The sequence below is a fragment of the Oryx dammah genome, unplaced genomic scaffold (assembly GCF_014754425.2).
Source record: "Oryx dammah isolate SB20612 unplaced genomic scaffold, SCBI_Odam_1.1 HiC_scaffold_28, whole genome shotgun sequence".
NCBI lineage: Eukaryota > Metazoa > Chordata > Mammalia > Artiodactyla > Bovidae > Oryx > Oryx dammah.
This window is the reverse complement of record NW_024070212.1, coordinates 84,502,629-84,524,853: the sequence shown is the minus strand read 5'-3', so window position 1 is coordinate 84,524,853 and position 22,225 is coordinate 84,502,629. Positions and strand designations below refer to the sequence as shown.

At 41.9% G+C, this 22,225-nt stretch overlaps 1 protein-coding gene across 10 annotated transcripts in view; it reads left to right on the top strand.

The window, feature by feature from the left end:
- FGGY (FGGY carbohydrate kinase domain containing) overlaps positions 1 to 22,225 on the top strand; it is a 497,520-nt gene that overhangs the window by 77,807 nt on the left and 397,488 nt on the right. Inside the window, exon 1 of one of the 10 annotated variants that reach the window (XM_040232744.1) lies at positions 16,736 to 16,915. The exons of the other annotated variants lie outside the window; for them this stretch is intronic. Within the exon in view, the coding sequence (XP_040088678.1) occupies positions 16,899 to 16,915 (17 nt within the window). The 5' untranslated portion in view covers positions 16,736 to 16,898. Of the gene's footprint in view, positions 1 to 16,735; positions 16,916 to 22,225 lie in introns of those variants that run through there. 10 annotated transcript variants of the gene reach the window in all.

Sequence of the window (22,225 nt, the reverse complement as noted above, 5' to 3'; positions counted from 1 at the left end):
TGTTAACACACCAGGAAGCTTGCTTTTGAAATTAGATCTGGCTCAGATAGATGTAAATGCTGTGGCATGCATATATGCTGTGGAGTTGCAGGGTAACTTATCCTCAGTTCTGCCACACAAGAGTTTGGTGACCTTGGGCCTGGCCTTCTCTTGTTTGTATCTCTCTTCCCGTATCTATAAAATGTGCCTTGCGAGCCTATTGGCAAAGTCCTATTAAAACAATTCTGTCCAAACTAGCCTGCTTATGGGAATCAGCTGGATCATTCAAAGCCCACATCTCCAGGACTTCCAGTTTTAAACCTGCTGAATCAGAATCTCCATGGGATACCTGGGAATATGTGTGATTAACAAGGGCCCCAGGTGGTTATATGGTCAGGTAAGTTGGGACAACAGTGCCCAGCATACATGGAAGTAATATGTGATGGTAAATTGGTCCATTCCTGTGAAGGATTAGAAGTGTTTTAAAGAGTCAAATTAATTTGGTGAATTTAAAAATGGACAACTTCTGGTTGGCTTATCAGAACATGCTTGGGGGCTTCTGTTGCCTACCCGTGACGATCTGAAAGCCTGAGGATGCAGAAAGATTAGTGCTCAGAAATGACTTACTGACTAGTCCAGTCATCCCTACCATTTTTTTCTTGACTGAGACACTCATGACTCATTCTACTTGGTATGAATTTGTAGACCCCTCCCCCGGCCTTTGCCAGTACTTGCCAGCACCTTCAGAGGCCCCTCTTCCCACTTCCCTCTCTTGAAAAGCTGAGCCACGGACCCTGGACACTAGGCATCACATTCCTCTTGTTAAGACAGTTGCTCTCTCCCTGGCACATGTCTCTCTGACATCTGTCTTTACTATTGTTTCTTCAAATTCTTCTTTCTTTCTTCTCTATTTCAACTTGCATGATCAGGGTGAAACAGGAAACCATTGAGCTTTCTCAATTATAAACATAATTGGGGGAATGACAGTACTTACTCCATGGAGTTATTGTATGGACTGACTGAATGAGGTGACAGAAAAACTTCTGACACAGCACTGGGAAAGTTTTTGAAAGAATTAGCAATTTTATTTAGTTTTCTTTATCAATTTTGGCAGGAAATCTTTGCATTAAGTTTCTGGCACAGCAGAAAGAGGGGAACCGTTGTAGTCAGGGGACCTGAGTTCAGTGTCTCTGCCACGTACTGTCTGTGAGAAACTGGAGGAAATTACTACTAATCCTCCCAACTCAAATTCAGGTCCTCATCGGGACATCCGATCAGAGTTAGAGGTACCGTGGCTAAAATGTATAGCACATAGGATTTAAAGAACTCATAGTTGTTGTAATGAAAATTCCCCATTGTCTGTCCATCTTCTAGAATAAGGAAGATGAGGATCTGAGTTTGAATGTACCAATGCCAAACAAACTTTGGGCAGTGGAAAATGAACTTGGCATCCTCTGTGCCAGTGAAAGCGTCAGATTTGGTGTTTATCTGGCTCTTATTGTGATTGTTTTGGGAGCTTTGGGGTAATTGGGTGCCAAAAAAGCTAGAGGGTGTTTTTTTTTTCCTTTATTTTTTATTATTCTAGTGGAGTCATAGCTAAAAAGTGATCAGATTTCACCTTGTCTTAAGCCTTCAGACTTGTTTTTGGCAGTGACTGTGTAAGAAGTCTTCTTTTTCCTCCTCTTATCTGTTTTTCTCTCTTCTCGTTTGCCCTTCGCCCTTTATTTATTGATCTTATCCTCCAAAATATGGCAGCTACTCTTGTTTATCTGGGTCACTGAGAAAATCATCACTTTGGCCTTTGGTTAATTTGTAATTCAGTTCCATTCTTTTCAGCATTGTTGTTCGAGTTGCTAGGTTGTGTCTCTCTTGCGACCTCATGGTCTGCAGCCTACCAGGCTCCTCTGTGCATGAAATTTTCTAGTTCAGAATACTGGATAGGTTGCCATTCTCTTCTCTAGGGGCTCATCCCTACCCAGGTATCAAACCGGCGTCTCCTGCACTGGCAAGTGGCTTCTTCACCACTGAGCCCCCAGAGAAGCCCATGCTTTTCATTATATCGATGAAAATAATTATCACTGTTTTTGTTAATAGTAATTTATATAACACAAGAGAAGACTCTACATACAGACATCACCAGATGGTCAACACCAAAATCAGATTGATTATATTCTTTGCAGCCAAAGATGGAGAAGCTCTCTAGTCAGCACAAACAAGACCAGAAGCTGACTGTGGGTCAGATCATGAACTCCTTATTGCCAAATTCAGACTTAAATTGAAGAAAGTAGGGAAAACCACTAGAACATTCAGGTATGACCTAAATCAAATCTCTTATGATTATACAGTGGAAGAGAGAAACAGATTTAAGGGACTAGATCTCATAGAGTGCCTGATGAATTATGGATGGAGGTTTGTGACATTGTACAGGAGACAGGATCAAGACCATCCCCATGGAAAAGAAATGCAAAAAAGCAAAATGGCTGTCCGGGGAGGCCTTACAAATAGCTGTGAAAAGAAGAGAAGCAAAAAGCAAAGGAGAAAAGGAAAGATATAAGCATCTGAATGCAGAGTTCCAAAGAATAGCAAGGAGAGATAAGAAAGCCTTCCTCAGCAATCAATGCAAAGAAATAGAAGAAAACAACAGAATGGGAAAGACTAGAAATCTCTTCGAGAAAATTAGAGATACCAAAGGAATATTTCATGCAAAGATGGGCTCGATAAAGGACAGAAATGTTATGGACCTAAGAGAAGCCGAAGATATGAAGAAGAGGTGGCAAGAATACACAGAAGAACTGTACAAAAAAGATCTTCACGACCCAGATAATCACGATGGTGTGGATCACTCACCTAGAGCCAGACATCCTGGAATGTGACATCAAGTGGGCCCTAGAAAGCATCACTGTGAACAAAGCTAGTGGAGGTGATGGAATTCCAGTTGAGCTGTTTCAAATCCTAAATGATGATGCTGTGAAAGTGCTGCACTCAATATGCCAGCAAATTTGGAAAACTCAGCAGTGGCCACAAGACTGCAAAAGGTCAGTTTTCATTCCAGTTCCAAAGAAAGGCAATGCCAAAGAATGCTCAAACTACCGCACAATCGCACTCATCTCACATGCTAGTAAAATAATGCTCAAAATTCTCCAAGCCAGGTATCAGTAATATGTGAACCGAGAACTTCCAGATGTTCAAGCTGGTTGTAGAAAAGGCAGAGGAACCAGAAATCAAATTGCCAACATCTGCTGGATCATGGAAAAAGCAAAAGAGTTCCAGAAAAACATCTCTTTCTGCTTTATTGACTATGCTAAAACCTTTGACTGTGTGGATCACAATAAACTGTGGAAAATTCTGGAAGAGATGGCAATACCAGACCACCTGACCTGCCTCTTGAGAAACCTATATGCAGGTCAGGAAGCAACAGTTAGAACTGGACATGGAACAACAGACTGGTTCCAAATAGGAAAAGGAGTACATCAAGGCTGTATATTGTCACCCTGCTTATTTAACTTCTATGCAGAGTACATCATGAGAATCGCTGGGCTGGAAGAATCACAAGCTGGAATCAAGATTGCCAGGAGAAATATCAATAACCTCAAATATGCAGATGACACCACCCTTCTGGCAGAAAGTGAAGAGGAACTAAAAAGCCTCTTGATGAAAGTGAAAGAGGAGAGTTAAAAAGTTGGCTTAAAGCTCAACATTCAGAAAACGAAGATCATGGCATCTGGTCCCATCATTTCATGGGAAATCGATGGAGAAAGAGTGGAAACAGTATCAGACTTTATTTTGGGGGGGCTCCAAAATCACTGCAGATGGTGACTGCAGCCATGAAATTAAAAGACGCTTACTCCTTGGAAGGAAAGTTATCACCAACCTAGATAGCATATTGAAAAGCAGAGACATTACTCTGCCAACAAAGATCCATCTAGTCAAGGCTATCATTTTTCCAGTGGTCATATATGGATATGAGAGTTGGATTGTGAAAAAAGCTGAGCACGGAAGAATGATGTTTTTGAACTGTCGTTTTGGAGAAGACTCTTGAGAGTCCCTTGGACTGCAAGGACATCCAACTAGTCCATTCTAAAGGAGATCAGTCCTGGGTGTTCATTGGAAGGACTGATGCTAAAGCTGAAACTCCAGTACTTTGGCCACCTCATGCGAAGAGTTTACTCATTGGAAAAGGCGCTGATGCTAGGACGGATTGGGGGCAGGAGGAGAAGGGGACAACAGAGGATGAGATGGCTGGATGGCATCACTGACTCGATGAACGTGAGTTTGAGTGAACTTCGGGAATTGGTGATGCACAGGGAGGCCTGGCGTGCTGTGATTCATGGGATTGCAGAGTTGGACACGACTTAGCGACTGAACTGAACTGAAGTGACTGAATTTATATAATCATCATCATCATTTATTGAGTGCATTCTCTGTATCTGAGCTAATATTTTAACAAGTGTGAACCTCTTTAGTCTTCCTAAACATCAGGTAGAACAGGTTATGGTGTCACCATTTTACCATTCAAGAACTGAAGCTCCATGTTTTAGTAATTTGCCACATCATAGCCTTTAGTACAGAGAAGGCACTGGTGACCCCCTCCGGCACTCTTGCCTGGAAACTGCCATGGATAGAGGAGCCTGGTAGGCTGCAGTCTATGGGGTCGCTAAGAGTCGGACACGACTGAGCGACTTCACTTTCACTTTTCACTTTCATGCATTGGAAGGAAATGTCAACCCACTCCAGTGTTCTTGCCTGGAGAATCCCAGGGACAGAGGAGCCTGGTGGGCTGCCATTTCTGGGGTCACATAGAGTCGGTCACGACTGAAGTGACTTAGCAGCAGCAGAAGCAGCCTTTAGTGGCTAATAGTCCAGAAATTTGGTAACATGAGAAATGGGAAGTCAGAAATTTGTATAATAAAATTTTATGTAATCAGACAAAACCATATATACAGATAAATATCCCTAAAGAGATTTGAAGTGACTAGTAATAGAAGATGAAAACAGTGATAAAGATGTGAAAAATGGAATGAAATCACAATGGAGTGAAATATTAATAGACCAGAAAAACATATATTTCTGCTTTATTGATTATGCCAAAGCCTTTGACTGTGTGGATCACAATCAACTGTGGAAAATTCTGAAAGAGATGAGAATACCAGACCACCTAACCTGCCTCTTGAGAAATCTGTATGCAGGTCAGGAAGCAACAGTTAGGACTGGACATGGAACAACAGACTGGTTCCAAATAGGAAAAGGAATACATCAAGGCTGTATATTGTCACCCTGCTTATTTAACTTATATGCAGAGTACATCATGAGAAATGCTGGACTGGAAGAAACACAACCTGGAATCAAGATTGCCAGGAGAAATATCAATAACCTCAGATATGCAGATGACACCACTCTTATGGCAGAAAGTGAAAGTGAGAGAAAAGTGAAGTCACTCAGTCGTGTCTGACTCTTTGCCACCCTGTGGACTGTAGCCCACCAGGCTCCTCCATCCGTGGGATTTTCCAGACAAGAATAATGGAGTGGGTTGCCATTTCCTTCTCCAGGGGATCTTCCTGATCCAGGGATCGAACCCAGGTCTCTGGCATTGCAGGCAGACTCTTTAACATCTGAGCCACCAGGGAAGCCCTAGAGGAGCTAAAAAGCCTCTTGATGAAAGTGAAAGAGGAGAGTGAAAAAGTTGGTTTAAAGCTCAACATTCAGAAAACTAAGATCATGGCATCTGGTCCCATCACTTCATGGGAAATAGATGGGGAAACAGGGTCAGACTTTATTTTTTTGGGCTCCAAAATCACTGCAGATGGTGATTGCAGCCATGAAATTAAAAGATGCTTACTCCTTGGAAGAAAATTTATGACCAACCTAGAGAGCATATTCAAAAGCAGAGACATTACTTTGCCAACAAAGGTCTGACTAGTCAAGGCTATGGTTTTTCCTGTGGTCATGTATGGATGTGAGTATTGGACTATATAAAAGCTGAGCACAGAAGAACTGATGCTTTTGAACTGTGATGTTGGAGAAGACTCTTGAGAGTCCCTTGAACTGCAGGGAGATCCAACCAGTCCATTCTGAAGGAGATCAGCCCTGGGATTTCTTTGGAAGGAATGATGCTAAAGCTGAAACTCCAATACTTTGGCCACCTCATGTGAAGAGTTGACTCACTGGAAAAGACTCTGATGCTGGGAGGGATTGGGGGCAGGAGGAGAAGGAGATGACCAAGGATGAGATGGCTGGATGGCATCACGGACTCGATGGACGTGAGTCTGAGTGAACTCCGGGAGATGGTGATGGACAGGGAGGCCTGGCCTGCTGCGATTCATGGGGTCGTAAAGAGTCGGACATGACTGAGCGACTGAACTGAACTGAACATAAAGTTAAGAATGTCATAAGAACTACATGGTTCTTCTTAATTACCAACAGATTTGTTTGCAAACTTCCTAGTCACGAAAGAAAAATTGAGAATATAATCAAGATGAACTGAGTGAACAGATGAGAACCCAGTTGCTGTTCAGGAGTAGAGCTGCTTCTAACACTGGGATCTGAGAGAAGTTCCTCCTGGATTATCAGGGATTAGCAATACTTGTAAACTGTCTAAAAGTATGTCCTTTTAAATCCAATTATAATTTCAAGTAGGCTTTATGTTAAACTGATTCTAGATTTACAGGAAAGTTGTGAAGATAGTATGAGGGTTCCGATATACTTGACACCCAGTTTCCCTTATTATTAACATCGTATATTAGTGTGATACATTCATAAACAGTTGATGAACCAGTGTTGCTATATTATTATTAACTAAATTCTGTACCTAGTCATATGTCTTTAGCTTTTACCTAATGGGCTTTCTTTTTTTAATTCCAAGATCCGATTTTGGATACCACATACATGTAATCATATCTCCTTAATCTCTTCATGACTTTGACAATTTCTCCACTTTCTCTATTTTTGATGACCTTGATGGTTTCCAAGAGTGGTTATATATATTATAGCATGTCCCTCTAATGTAATTTGTTTAATGTTTATCTCATGATGAGACATGAGTAGTATGTTTTTGGAAGACTGCAGTGCCATTTTCTGTTGAGTACTGTTATTATCATATCATGTCATGTCATATCATATATCATATCACATCATATATCAAGGGTACATACTGTTAGTATATCAGTGTTGATGTTGACCTTGATCTTGTGGCTGAGGTATAACGTTTGCCAGGTTTCTCCAATGTAAAGTTACTGCTTTCCTCTTCCTATCTTGTAGTTTTTGGAAAGAAATCACCATTCACAGGTCACAACAAGGAGTAGAAAGGAGTTCTGCTCTATTTTCTTAAGGAAGAGCTATCTACATAAATTACTTTGAATTTTCATAGGAGATTTATCCTCAATTCATTTGTTTTTATTGCTTAGGACTAAAAGAAATGATGACCAGGTTCCTTATGCACAAGAGACTGTTTGATTAGTTTGCTTTAGAAGTTATATGTTAGAATTTCTGAGACTTTTCTATGGCATGTGGGAAAGCAGGACTAAGCTTCTAGAATCTCAGGTTTATTTTTCCTTACATTTTGTATATGTTATATATTACTTCTCTCCCTCCTCAGTTCAGTTCAGTTCATTTCAGTCACTCAGTCATGTCCGACTCTTGCCTACTATAATGTAAAATTCTGTGAAGGTTGTTGGTAAATATTTTCTACTTTAAGAGATGAATTTATGTTCTTTAGAACTGTAATCTTTTTAAAATTGCATTTATTGTCTGTATTTGCATGGTTCTCTATGTTTGGGGTTGAGGGATATTAATATATTGTTATTTTCCTTATGGTTATTTGCTAATCTGTTAGGAGAAGATTCTGGCAGGTTATTGATCCACATCTATTGTCATTTTCCAAGTATAATCTCCAAGATTTCAAAAATTTAGTAAAATTAGACTGCTATTACTGTGTTTCATTTATTAAATTATAAATCTGCCTTGCACAGTTTATTTTACTCATTATTGTATTTTCCATATCAATAGATATTATCTGAAAACATGTTTTTGATACCTGTTTAATATTCTATCCTATATCTATATGATATGTCTCTGTCAATTTTTAACCTTAAAATGATTGCTTATTTTAATGTGTATTTATGTTATTAAATGCATTTATTTTTTCTTATATTAATAACTACTTATTCTATTAAGTTATGCCAATTAACATCAACAACTATTAGTATTATAAGTATCAATTACCTATTTATGTCAACTACTAATATTAATATTGGATTTCAGTGTTTTCTTAAATATTGTTGAGCATTCTTTTTTTTGTTTGTTTGTCTTAGTATTTCCCCCAAGGTATTATTTTTGAAACAAATTTAAAGCTACAGAAAAGTTGAGAGAATGATATATGGCACACCATATCTTTACAATAAACTACATTCATCAGTTAATGTTTTTGTTACATTGTGCTCAAAAGTGCTCTGACATGCAAATATGTGTTTATTTTGCTAAGCCATTTATAAATGAATTCCAAATACCATATTTTTCTTCATAAATTCTGCAGTGTGGTCCCCAGGAGTACTGTCCTCCTATCTAAACACAGTGCTGTTAATCACACTTAGGACAATTAGCATTAATCCTCACTATTTTGGGCCTTCCAGGTGGTGCTAGTGGTAAAGAACCTGCCTGCCAATGCTTCCCTAATGGCTCAGATGGTAATGAATCTGCCTGAAATGAAAGGGACCAGGGTTCGATCCCTGGGTTAGGGAGATCCCCTGGAGTAGGAAATGGCAACCCACTCTAGTAATCTTGCCTGGAGGATTCCTTACAGAGGAGCCTAGCAGGCTACAGTCCGTGGCGTCACAAGAGTCGGACACAACTGAGTGACTAACACTAACAGACTCACTATGTGCATTCCCAACAGGTACCCTTTGGTTGGGGCTTTTCTGGTGGCTCAGACAGTAAAGAATCTGCCTGTAATGTGGGAGACCCTGGTTTAATCTCCCAGTCGGGAAGATCCCCTGGAGAAGGGAATGGCAACCTACTCCCGTTTCTTGTCTGGAGAATTCCATGGACAGAGGAGCCTGGTGGGCTACAGTCCTTAGGGTTGTAAAGAGTCAGACATGACGGAGTAACGTGCATGCACATACCTATTGGTTAAGTGTTCAAAGTACCACTCACCTTTCCTTGCCACTGGGGTTCTGACTGATAGAGACTACGTAAAGAGCATATTAGCTAAATGAACAATGAACACCTACCTCGTAATTTTGGAAAATACTCATTAACTTCTAATGTGTAGAGCTTCTAGTATACTGGATGGATAAAGCAACTCAGAAGTGAGGCTAAAGCAGCACCCACATATGCAGGTGTATGTGTGCTTATATGGAGGACGGCTGGCCTGGTACACCAACCAAATGTCATCAAGTCAAGTAACTGAGTCAGCAGCATGAATGCAGTTGCCGCTCAGGTGTGCTTTCTTGAAGCCAAGGCACCCTGATTGCACCTGGTCATAGAGAGCAACGGTGTGGGCTCCATGTTATCTAAGAATGGCATCTTTAACACAGTGACCCCTTAAAACATGGCTTAATATATTCCAGTATCACAACAGTCAGATGCATTTCCCTTACCCTCTTGGAGAAAATTAAGTCAGGGGCTGGGGTGCAAAGTCAGCTCTGCTTCCTCTGGTGCTGCTCTCAGTGTGGAGAGCCAGTGGGTAGCCATTGAATGCTCCCCAGGGTCCAAGACGGCAGCATGGGAGGAAGGAGGGAGAGACTTCTACGATAATAGCTGCCTCTGGTGACGTGCCTGCTGTCCACATCCCTTCCTTAGTACTTGATGTCCTGATCAGCTCTCTCATTGCATATCCAAGATAAGATTTGATTAAAAAAACAGCTTTATTGTGAAAGAATTCATATACTGTACAAGTCACTCATTTAGATAGGCTAGTGCTTTTGATAGATTATTTTATGAGTTATAATAGCTAAATATTTACAGCACACAATTTACCATTTAAGCCATTTTAAGTATACAGTTCAATAGCATTAATTACATTCATGGTGTTGAACAGCTGTTACCACTATCTCCAGAACTTGTTATTCAAATACAAATTCTAACCATTAAGTAACAACTCCCAGTTCAGTCCTTCCCTCTCTCCTTGTTAATGTCCAACCTACTTTCTGTCTTTATGAATTTGCCTATTATAGAAATCTCATGTAAGTAGGATTTTCTATGTGTGGCTTATCAATAATGCTTTCAATATTCATCCATGTTGTAATGTATAACAATTTCCTTCCTTTTTATGGCTGAATGATATTCCATTATATACATGCACTGCATTTTGCTTTTCCATTAATCTGTTGGTGGACCCTTGATGGATAATTGGGTCATTTCTTCCTTTTGGCTATAATGAATAATGCTACCAGGAATATTGGTATATATTTTTGAGTCTCTTCTTTCAGTTCTTGTTGGTATTTAACTAGGAGTTTAATTGCTGGGTCACATGGCAATCCCTTGTTTAGCTTTCTGAGGACCCACTGAACTTTTCCATAGCCCTTGCATCATTCAGTATGCCCACCGGCAACGTATAAGGATTCTGATTTCTCTACATCTTCACCAACATTTGTTTTTGTGTTTTTTTTTTAATTATAGCTACTCTCATAACTGCAAAATGGATTCTCATTGTTGTTAATGACTTGATTTTTTTTTTTTTTTTTGGTTAGCAATATATTGAATTAAAGGAAAACTGATTGGATTTAGGTCATTTTAGAGGTAACATTTTTTGGCCATAACTTGGTTGAAACTTGACAAGGATTGTAGAGGTAGTATCATAAAATTAAAGAATTCTGGGGAAAATATCATTTATTTCTGATATGATTGATGCAAAAACTCTTTGATTTGCATTGTTTTATGGTTGTGTTCTCAGAACAACAGTATAAAACATTTCTTCTAGGTTCTATGAAAAATGATTCAGCCATCCTTTTGCATCAGCTTATTTTTCAGTATCTTTATAATAGTGCTGAGAAATGGCCTGTAAATATTAGATTTCCTTTATCCTTATTTTTGGGGAAATAAAGAGTTCTCTCACTCTTACAGAGGAAACATGATCCTTATCTCTTCACTGATGAGTAATAGAAATAATAGAAACTTTAAAATCACAGTGGTTTGAACACATAAGTGTTCATTCTCTTCTGTAAATATATCCAGATGTATAGTCTTGGGCTACTTTGAAAGTCCCATGAAGTCATCAAGGACACTAACTGTTTTGGCATTTTTACTTCACTATTTTTGGGCCTGACTTCTGTCCTCAAAGATATCTCATGACTTTGAGACCTCAAAATGGCTGCTGGAGTAGAGAGTTTTCAGCCCACATTTCATGTATCAGGAAGAAAGAAGGTTCAGTTCAGTTCAATCACTCAGTCGTGTCCAACTCTTTACAACCCCATGAATTGCAGCATGCCAGGCCTCCCTGTCCATCACCAACTCCCGGAGTTCACCCAAACTCATGTCCATCGAGTCAGTGATGCCATCCAGCCATCTCATCCTCGGTTGTCCCCTTCTCCTCCTGCCCCCAACCCCTCCCAGCATCAGAGTCTTTTCCAATGAGTCAACTCTTTGCATGAGGTGGCCAAAGTACTGGAGTTTCAGCTTTAGCATCAGTCCTTCCAAAGAACACCCAGGATTGATCTCTTTTAGAATGGATTGGTTGGATCTCCTTGCAGTCCAAGGGACTCTCAAGAGTCTTCTCCAACATCACAGTTCAAAAGCATCAATTCTTCGGCGCTCAGCTTTCTTCACAGTCCAACTCTCACATCCATACATGACCACTGGAAAAACCATAGCCTTGACTAGATGGACCTTTGTTGCCAAAGTAATGTCTCTGCTTTTGAATATGCCATCTAGGTTGGTCATAACTTTCCTTCCAAGAAGTAAGTGTCTTTTAATTTCATGGCTGCAATCACTGTCTGCAGTGATTTTGAAGCCCCCAAAAATAAAGTCTGACCCTGTTTCCACTGTTTCCCCATCTATTTCCCATGAAGTGATGGGACCAGATACCATGATCTTCGTTTTCTGAATGTTGAGCTTTAAGCCAACTTTTTCACTCTCCTCTTTCACTTTCATCAAGAGTCTTTTTAGTTCCTCTTCACTTTCTGCCATAAGGGTGGTGTCATCTGCATAGCTGAGGTGATTGATATTTCTCCTGGAAATCTTGATTCCAGCTTGTGCTTCTTCTAGCCTTAGAGTTTCTCATGATGTACTCTGCATATAAGGTAAATAAGCAGGGTGATAATATACAGCCTTGTTTCCTTTTCCTATTTGGAATCAGTCTGTTCTTCCATGTCCAGTTCTAACTGTTGCTTCCTGACTTGCATATAGGTTTCTCAAGAGACAGTTCGGGTGGTCTGGTATTGCCATCTCGTTCAGAATTTTCCACAGTTTATTGTGATCCACACAGTCAAAGTCTTTGGCATAGTCAATAAAGCAGAATAGATGTTTTTCTGGAACTCTCTTGCTTTTTCGATGATCCAGCAGATGTTGGCAATTTGATCTCTGGTTCCTCTGCCTTTTGTAAAACCAGCTTGAACATCAGGAAGTTCACGGTTCACGCATTGCTGAAAGAAGGTTGGAGGTGCATAAAAAGGATGTACACACCTGAGTCAGCCTTTTTAAAGAGTGTTCTTTGAAGATCTGCATAATACTTTTGCTTGCATATCATTGGTTTATGCTCGCATGCAGCTAGACTGGAGCCAGATAAAGTTGAATGCCTTGTGACTTGAGTGAAATTGTTTCTCTTACTACTAAAGAAAAAGGGAGAATTAATACTGAGCAAGTAAAAAGATAATCACAAATTGTGATTTCTGCATAAATATTAATGGATATCCCAGATTCTGATTTATAAGCCTTCCATGATAGTGACAGAGAGAAGGGTCAGCACGGTAGAGGTCATAGAGGAGGTGATGTAAGTTTGAAACAACCTTAGCTTACAGTTTCCTTCATCTGTCCATTCATTCACTTATTTTTTGTGTATATATTAATAGACCACTTAAGAGGCCTTCTCTGTGTTGTCTAACAGTAGTAGGTAGGTACACATTTATTTAAACTGTACAAATTCATGTAAAGGCTGGAGCCAAATACTCCTTAGCTCAAAGTTTTGCTCTGCCATTGATCAGCTGGGTGAACTTGGATAAGTTATGTAATCCTTCTTAGTCCCAGGTTCCCTTTTGGGTTGGTGGTGGTGCTGCTGCTAAGTCATTTCAGTCGTGTCCGACTCCGTGTGACCCCATAGACGGCAGCCCACCAGGCTCCTCCATCCACAGAAATCTCAAGGCAAGAATACTGGAGTGGGTTGCCAGCTCCTTCTCCTTTTTTGGTTAAAGAGGGACAAAAACTTCATGGCTTTGTTTTAGGGAGAAAATGGAGCACTGTGGTGAAACCTGTACAGAAAGTGCACACAAGTTTCTACTTTCATTTTTCTTTCTCTTTAGTCTTTATTTTTGGTTTTAACTTTTAAGGTGAAGCTAAATTTAGTTAAACAGCTTCAAGGTGGGGTGTGGACAATGGGCCATTTAGAAACAATAATCTGTTGGGCAACCTGTCTCCCCCCATTTGCAGCTTTTGTCTAGCCTTCCTATGGATGTGATCAGGGTGCTGCGAGTCAGGGAGTGTGAGAGTGTCACCAAAGTTCTAGGAGCTATTGTGTGTGTGAAAAAATGAGCAGATGCCAGGAAACCACAGGCTGTCAGTGTTCAGAGGCTGCAAGTCCAGGGAGGGCAGGAGAGAATTGAATATACCCAGGCTTGTTGGAGCAGGAGTGGAATGCAGTCTTCCTATCATTGCTTCTCATCCACACCTACCAAAAGCATCAGAATTGAGGTACAGACCCCCAGAGCCTGGGAGTCCTGCTGCTGCCTGCAGTATTTCTTAACTATGGGGTCAATGACAGTCCTTCTTTATCTACTATGTTGAGTGAAATCCTGGGGAAGGATTTCTTCTTTCATTTGTCATCAGTAAAGCAAATCTCTATAGAGAAGTTTAAGGGTCCCTACCTCCTTTGGGACAAAGGAGGTAAAAATATGTGACCTTGGGTGGTTATGATGTTCACCCTTCATTAAGAACCACTAATTTGAATTTACTTAGTTTCCATAACTTAAAAAAATAATAACAGCCAATTTTTATTGAATACTTGCTGTGTGTCTAGATATCAAGGCACTGGTATCAGGTCTTTTAAAAAAAATATATATATATATATGTATGTATGGGGAGTGGGGGCTTCTCAGGTGGTGCTAGGGGTAAAGAATCCACCTGCCAATGCAGGAGACAGAAGAGACATGGGTTTGATCCCTGGGTCTGAAAAATCCTGTAGAGAAGGGCATGGCAACACACCCCAGTATTCTTGCCTGGAGAATCCCATGGACAGAGGGACCCGGCAGGCTATGGTCCATAGGTTTGCAAAGAGTCGGGCACGACTGAAGTGACGTGTATATGTTGAAGTACAGTTGATTTACAATGTTCTTTTAGTTTCAGGTGTACATCACAGTGATTCAGACATATATATTTATATTCCCTTAGGTTATTACAGAATATTGAGTACAGTTCTTTGTCTGTACAGTGGGTTCTTGTTGGTTATCTATTTTCTGTATAGTAGTGTGTATATGTTAATCCCATATTTTATGGGATTAATAAATCCCATAAAAATTCTCTAATTTGTCCCTCTCCTTCCTCTTTCTCCTTTGGTAACCCTAAGTTTGTTTTCTATGTCTGTAGGTCTATTTCTGTTTTGTCAATAATTTCATTTGTATCTTTTTTCAGTGAACTTCCACATATAAGTGATATCATATGATATTTGTCTTTTTCTGTCTGGCTTGTTTCACTTATTATGATAATCTCTGGGTCTGTGTTGCTGTAAATGGCAGTATTTCATTCTTTCTTTGGCTGAGTAATATTCCATCACACACGCACCCCTACACACACACACACCCCTACACACACACACACCCCTACACACACACACCCCTACACACACACCCACACACCCCTACACGCACACATACACACACTCCTACACATACATACCCCTACACACACACACACACACACCCTCCATACACACACCCCTACACATACACACCACTACACACACACACAGCCCCCTACATACACACACACACACACACACCCCTACACACACACACACACCCCTACACACACACACACACCCCTACACACACCCCCACCCCCCCACACACACGAGTGCTTACACCTGGAAGATAATGGCCAGTATCACTGTAAGTTTCCTAAATGCTCTGTAGCATTTCCTTTACTTAACAGTCTTCTCTGAGACCTAGTATCACTTTTAGAATACAACAATCTTGGGATGGGGTACCTCATTTAAAAACATTATGATGGTATGTGCTGTGCTGTGCTTAGTTGCTCAGTCATGTCCAGCTCTCTGGGACCCCATGGACTGTAGCCTGCCAGGCTTCTCGGTCCATGGAGATTCTCAGGCAAGAATACTGTAATGGGTTGCCATGCCCTCCTCCTCCAAGGGATCTTCCCAACCCAGGAATCGAACCAGAGTCTCCTGCATTGCAGGCGGGGATTCTTTACCATCTGAACCACCAGGAAAGCCCAAGAATACTGGAGTGGGTCACCTTTCCCTTCTCCAGCGGGTCTTCCCAACTCAGGAATCGAACCAGATGTTCCTGCATTGCAGGCAGTTTCTTACCAACTGGCTAGCATTGAAGCCCTATGGTGGTATATTCTTTGCTAAAAAATGTTTGGAACTATAAAAATGCTAATGAATAGAGATCTCATTTTCCAGGTAATAGGACAGAATTTCAGAAGGGTCTCACTCTGAGGGTGGAACTAGTACATTGAAGTTTGTTGTCCAGGGTGGCTATCGCTGTAGGTGAACTCCTATGAACTTCATTATTGGGCCTTCTGAGTACACTGTACCTGTGTGATTCTGGGTAGCGTCTAAGTCTCTGTCCATCTGATGAAGGTCTGCATATTTGGTCTTGGAGTCCATGACACTAAGGGCTCTGAGACCTTGGCAACGGCCAGGACCCACATCACTGGGTGCATAAGGTGTCATGGTTTGAACCTGGGAAGATGTGTCTGGTCCAGTCAGATAACTTTGGGTCTCTTGGAACTCAGTTTGTCCGCAGAATTTGATGGTTGGCTTAGGTGATCCATTTAGCTTCTCCCTGGATTAAAACTTGAGCTGAGAGGTAATGGTATTGATCAAAGTCTTGCTTTGACTTCTTGCTTCACCTTTTTTAGAAAATGTATTATAAAAGTTGAGCATTAAATTCAACCCTTTGTGATGTCACTTAGTGTCAGACTCTTTCCTTCTCTTTTTTCACTGCTTCTAGTTAGTTCATTATTTTTTAATTTATCTTCTTTTTTTTATTGTTTTCTTCACTTTTCTTCCCTCCCTCTATCTAAATTATTGTCAGGGACCTTTGAAGAGAATTCTTAAATGTTACTAAGAAATTGTAGTCAGGGAGCCCTTTGTTCCCAAGTCATTTAGAAGATTGCCTTTCCTTTTGTTAAATACAAAAAATTGTCAACCTGTATTGTGAAAGTGTGCCAGAAACTGTGTTCACCAAAAAAAGCATCAGCTCTCATTATTGCCCAGATATTATTCTTTTCAAAAGCTGAGTGCTGTCTCCAGGCTTTCTAAACAATCTTCGGCTCATTCATCTTCCTGGTTTCGTTAAATTTTGAACCTCTCTGGGTCTATGTGGAGTGGCAGCGTGTCTTTTAAAAATTAATGGGTTCCAAATGCCATTCAAACCTATTTCCGCCCTCAACCTCCTGCTCCCTTCTCCAGCCCTGCCTGTTAGGAGTCTTATATTCTGTATAAATATTGAGCTGGAGATAGTTTCTAAAGAGGTGTTTGGACTTTTAATTAACACTGACAGCCTGTCTGCTTGGGATTTTGCTCTGCTGTCTCCATGGAAAAGTCAGGCAGGTCAGTATGGAGAGGGGAGGGAGGCCCACAGTGGATATGTTCCTGGCGGCTGGCCCTAGAGACACTGAACTCTGAGCCAACCATGAAGTCATTTCGAATTTAAGGAGTCTTGCTAATCCAAGGCAATGTGTCTTAATTTGACAAAGTAAAGACTGCCCGATAAGCAACCCTAACTACAAGTTCTGTGAAACTGGGGGTGTTTGTAAGTTTAGATTGTGCTAGAGAAATGTGGTGATGTGGAAGAATGGGCTCATTTTCTTCTGTTTACTCCCTTTTCCAACCCCTCCCCCTCTCCGCTCCGCCCTTCTCCCCTCCCTTTCTCTTTCTCTCTCCCTTACTTATTTTGGCCCAATTCAGCCGGGCAGTCTGGCCTCTGCAGTGGCTTGATGTGAAATTTGAGAAACATATGTAGTTTTCTATTTCAGGAAAATGATCTCAGGGATTGAATGTGTCTTTTTTTTTGTTGTTGTTGGCTGTTAAGCTCTGATCTTGCCCAGTGTGGTTTCTTGATGATGGGAAAGAGGCTTCGAAATGCTTTTTATCAGAATTTCATGTCATAAACCTGAAGGCTTGGTTTCTTTCGTTGGGCACCCCCCCGCCCCCTCCTGGGCCCACGACACAATGGCATCTATTCTGTCAGAAGTGGGAAGAAGTGCACATTGTTCATATTACAGTCAGTGCATTGCTGCAGGCGCGCACACACATGAAAATGGCTGCTGTGTCTGCCCTTCACAAAAGCTATTTTAAATGTAGTTCAGTGGAGGACCGGGGGTCTGCATACTGCTGCCCATAAAGGAAAAGGGATCCGTGGGGGAGAAGTCAGCCTTTGTTTTGCCTTGGAAGGGCCAGTATTCTTCTTTGTTCTTGAGGTGAGAGCCAACAATGGACCCAGTGCCCTGTAAACCAAACTCCATTGATCCTGCCATGGGGGGATGTGCAGACCAGCATCATTGGGGCCTGGTGAGAGCGGAGCTGAGGGGCGGGGCAGGGGGCCAGGCGAGTAAGGCTGCTGGCAGAGGCGCTAACTGAGAGTTGGCGTGGTGGAAGGTGGTCTCACTTGTTTTCAGTTGGGTACAATCTGCCTTATGTCCGAGGGTCTCCAGGGGAATGAGACGTGGCCCCAGCCTCCAGGGAAAATGGCTCCCTGACCCGAACTTCTGGAACTAGAAGTGAACTTCTGGAAGACAATAGCTTGTCCATGTTCATCTTTGTATGCAGAGAGTACTTGCTGAATTACTAAGAGAGTGATATGCTCTAGTGGAGGCTATACAGAGTAAGCTGGGAGTACACAGAAGGGACCGGCCTGCCCACCCGCAAACTTGGGGTGGGGTAAGGGTCAGAAAGGAGGAGAAGGCTCCGGAAAGGCCCACCTAGAGGGAGGGAGCTGGCATTGCTGGGAAGGTTGTAAGTTATCCTATTTGATTCTTCCAGTGTCTCATTTTTACAGATGAGGAAACCGAGAGTTAAGAAATTCAAGAGGTCAAGGAACATGTTCAAGGTCACACAGCCACTGAGGAGCAGAGGCTGGGTCTGAGCCTGGGTTTGCATAGCTTCAAATTGGAGCCTTTTGCTGTGGCCAAGCTTTCTAGCAGGGAGAAAGGATGGGAACCTTATTGCTTCTCATGCTGCATTTGTCTCTACCTCTTGGGTGGTCTGTAGTGAGCTGGCCATCTCCCTCTGACCCTCAGATCTGGCCTTTGTCAAAGGGTTTGGAAAATTTTGGTGGTGCTCGTGGTAAAAGAACTGCATGCCAGTGCAGGAGATACAGAAGATGTGGGTTTGATCTGTGGGTTGGGAATATCCCTCCTCCCAAGGAGGGAGGAGGACATGGCAACCCACTCCAGATTTCTTGCCTGGAGAATCCCATTGGACAGAGGAGACTGGCAAGCTACATTCCATAGGGTCACACAGAGTGGGACATGACTGAAGGAACTTAGTAGGCACACACAAGGGACTTTTAAGTGGTAGTGGAGATGAGCTTCACCTCCACCGTGAAATGAACACAATAGAGCTTAAACTTCAGGGACCCTTACTCACATGGGCCCCAAGAGTTCAGGTAGTTGTTGGGAGTTGTAGAATGTTCCAGGTGGGGAGGGCTTACAATCAGGAAGCATTTCTATGTAGGCATTTCTGATCTAAGGAAAAGGGAACCTAAATCCTCGAGGCTCCAGTTATTTAATTTTTTCTTGTTGTAAATATTCAATATTGCACCTGATTTTATAGTCATAGTTTTGCATTCCTTTCTTTAAGAACACCCCCTCCCCCATGTAAAAGCTTCAGACCCTTCAAGATGTGGATTTGCCCAGGGAAGTGGTGTGAGAGCATCCTTCGTGGATGGAGGAATGGAACTCAAGGTAGCCGTTGAATTTGGGCTCTGGGGTACCACGCCAGCCCTGGGACTCATCATGTGACCTGGAGCAAGCTTCTTACCTTTTCTGCCCTTCATTTACCTCTTTGTACCTTGCGGGCTTGCTGTGGGGATTGTAAGAGTTGACGTATGTAGAGCTTGTAGGACAGCATGCTTAGAAGTCAGTAGATTTGAGCAGCCCCCAGTGCAGTGGTTGCTGTTACTGGTATATGAGACCCACATAGAGGGAGCTGAATACCCGAGTTTGCCATTAGAACACTGACCTTCCGAGGGGAAGAGTGCCAGGAGAACTTCAGACTTACATTAAAAAGCCCACAGACCATCCCTTAATGCATTGATTTCCTTATCATCTTTGACTGTCATCCAAATGGCTTCAAATAAATTTCATAATGTGAAAAACTGGTGATATTTTCACAGAACCAAGACATGAGGTGTCTTCATCTCCTGCCACTCTTCATCACACACCAGCACTCCAGCCCCGTTAGATGTCTCATTGATCCCTAGGCCCTTGCGTGTCTTCTCACCTCCATGCAGACCGGTCCTCCAGAATATCACCGGCCTGCTCTTCTCCCTGCTGAGCTGTTGCTCATCCTTCAGGACCCACCTTAAACATCCTGTTGTTTGTGAAGCCCTTCAGATTCCCTGGGGCAGCTAGCCACTCCTTCTTCATTGTTACTCTCGTTTTCTAGCACTTCCCTCACCATACTGTAATTATTTCTCCACAAGTGTTCTTTTTTTTCCTAGTAACTTAGGAACCCTTTGTATAAAGAAACCACAGTTTATCCATCTTTACAGTATGCACAATACATATTAGCTGCAGAGGAATTTGAGGGGATTGATGGTAAAGAGCTTTTCATTCTGTATCATTAGGGTGTCATTTTTACAGATGAGGTAACCAAGACTGAGGTCAAGGAACGCGTTCAAGATCACACAGTTACTAAGGAGTAGAGGCTGGCTCTGAACCCAGGTTTGCGTGGCCCTTGCTGTGGCCCATCTTTCTAGCAGGGGAGAAAGAATGGAACATCTAGTGGCTCTCATACGGCACTGTCTCCACGTCCTGTTTGGTCTGTAGTGAACTGGCCACTTCTCTCTGGCCCTAAGACCTGGCCTTTGTTGAAGTGGTTTGCCGAGAACGTGACAGATATTAAGTGCAGAGAAATCTGGGGGAAATTTGCTGAAAAGAATTTTTCTTCGTATTTCATTATATTTTAAAAGCCACAACAGTTTGTTTCAGAAGAGCTGTATGGTATAATTACACAGAATCATGTTTTTCCGCTAGTTTTTATTCCACTTAAAGAAATATTCTTAATGTCTGATTGATCTCCAATTTGAAATGACTTTGTATAGTTTCCTCTTTGTTTCCCTGCTTTCAGCCCTCTGATGTAAGGATGTGCCTTGAAAACAACTACTTAAATAGGGTCTTCTTGCTCTAGACTGTAACTTAGTACAGAACACTGCATGTTTGGTCTACAGCTCTATCCCCAAGATCTAACACTGGCATTGACACAGGGTAATAGTTCTAATAGTTCTAGAAAAACTATTACCTCTCCTAGTAGCAGAGAGCTATAATAATAATATTAGAAGTAGTTTATGCTGATAACAGGGCTTCCCCAATGATTCAGCAGGCTAAGTATCCACCTGAAATGCAGGAGACACAGGAGCCGTGGGTTCAGTCCCTGGGTCAGGAAAATCCCCTGGAGAAGGAAATGGTGACCCGCTCCAGTATTCTTGCCTGGAAAATTCTATGGGCAGAGGAGCCTGGCATGCTACAGTCCACAGGGTCACAAAGAGTCAGACACCACTAAGCAACTAACAAAATAAAACAAATGCTAATAATAGTACTCAACATGTGTAGGCACTGTTGTGAGCGCTTTAGACATACAAGCCCCATCAGTCCTCCCAATATGCATGTGTTTTATGTGTACTATAATTAGCATGAATATTTTACAGATAAGAAAACCCGAGGTTCAAAGAGGACAAGGACCTTGTGTGAAATCACACAGTTGGTGAGCAGCAGAGCTGGGATTTGAACCCAGGCAGTCTGAAAACAGCAACAAGAAGTCTGGCCCCAGAATGCAGACTTCTTACCACAATGGTGTACTGTCTCTGCTTAGTATTAATTAGCTCAGCACTTGTTTGTTACCTGATTATTAAGGGAATCTCTTAGATACCTGTTTTTCTGAAGTGTTCATTTGTTAGGTGATTATTTACTCTAAACCAGTGGTTCTCAAAGCATGATCCCCAGACCAGCAGTATGAACATCATCTGGACACACATTGGAAGCGCAGATTCTCTGGTTTCACCCTACCTACTGAATTAGAGACTCAGGGAGCAGGACCCATTCATCTGTTTTGATCCCACAGAAGCTTCTGATGAGAACCATGGTCCAAGACTAAATCGTTTTTTCTGGAATTTTCTTTACCTTTCTCTTTTCACTTCTCCTTTCCTTTCCTGGGTAGAAAATAAGAACATTTAAATTTTTTTCCTAGTTTGTTGAGATATAATTGACACATGCTGCTGCTGCTGCTAAGTCGCTTCAGTCGTGTCCGACTCTGTGCAACCCCATAGGTGGCAGCCCACCAGGCTCCCCCGTCCCTGGGATTCTCCAGGCAAGAACACTGGACTGGGTTGCTATTTCCTTCTCCAATGCATGAAAGTGAAAAGTGAAAGTGAAGTCGCTCAGTCGTGTCCGACTCTTAGCGACCCCATGGACTGCAGCCTACCAGGCTCCTCTGCCTATGGAATTTTCCGGGCAAGAGTACTGGAGTGGGGTGCCATTGCCTTCTCTGATAATTGACATATGACATTACATAATTTTAAGGTGTACGTTGTGTTGATTTAATACAATTACATATTGCAGAATGATTACAAGGATTTCCCAGGTGGCTCAGTGGTAAAGAATACACCTGCCAATGCAGGAGACATGGGTTCCATCCCTGGGT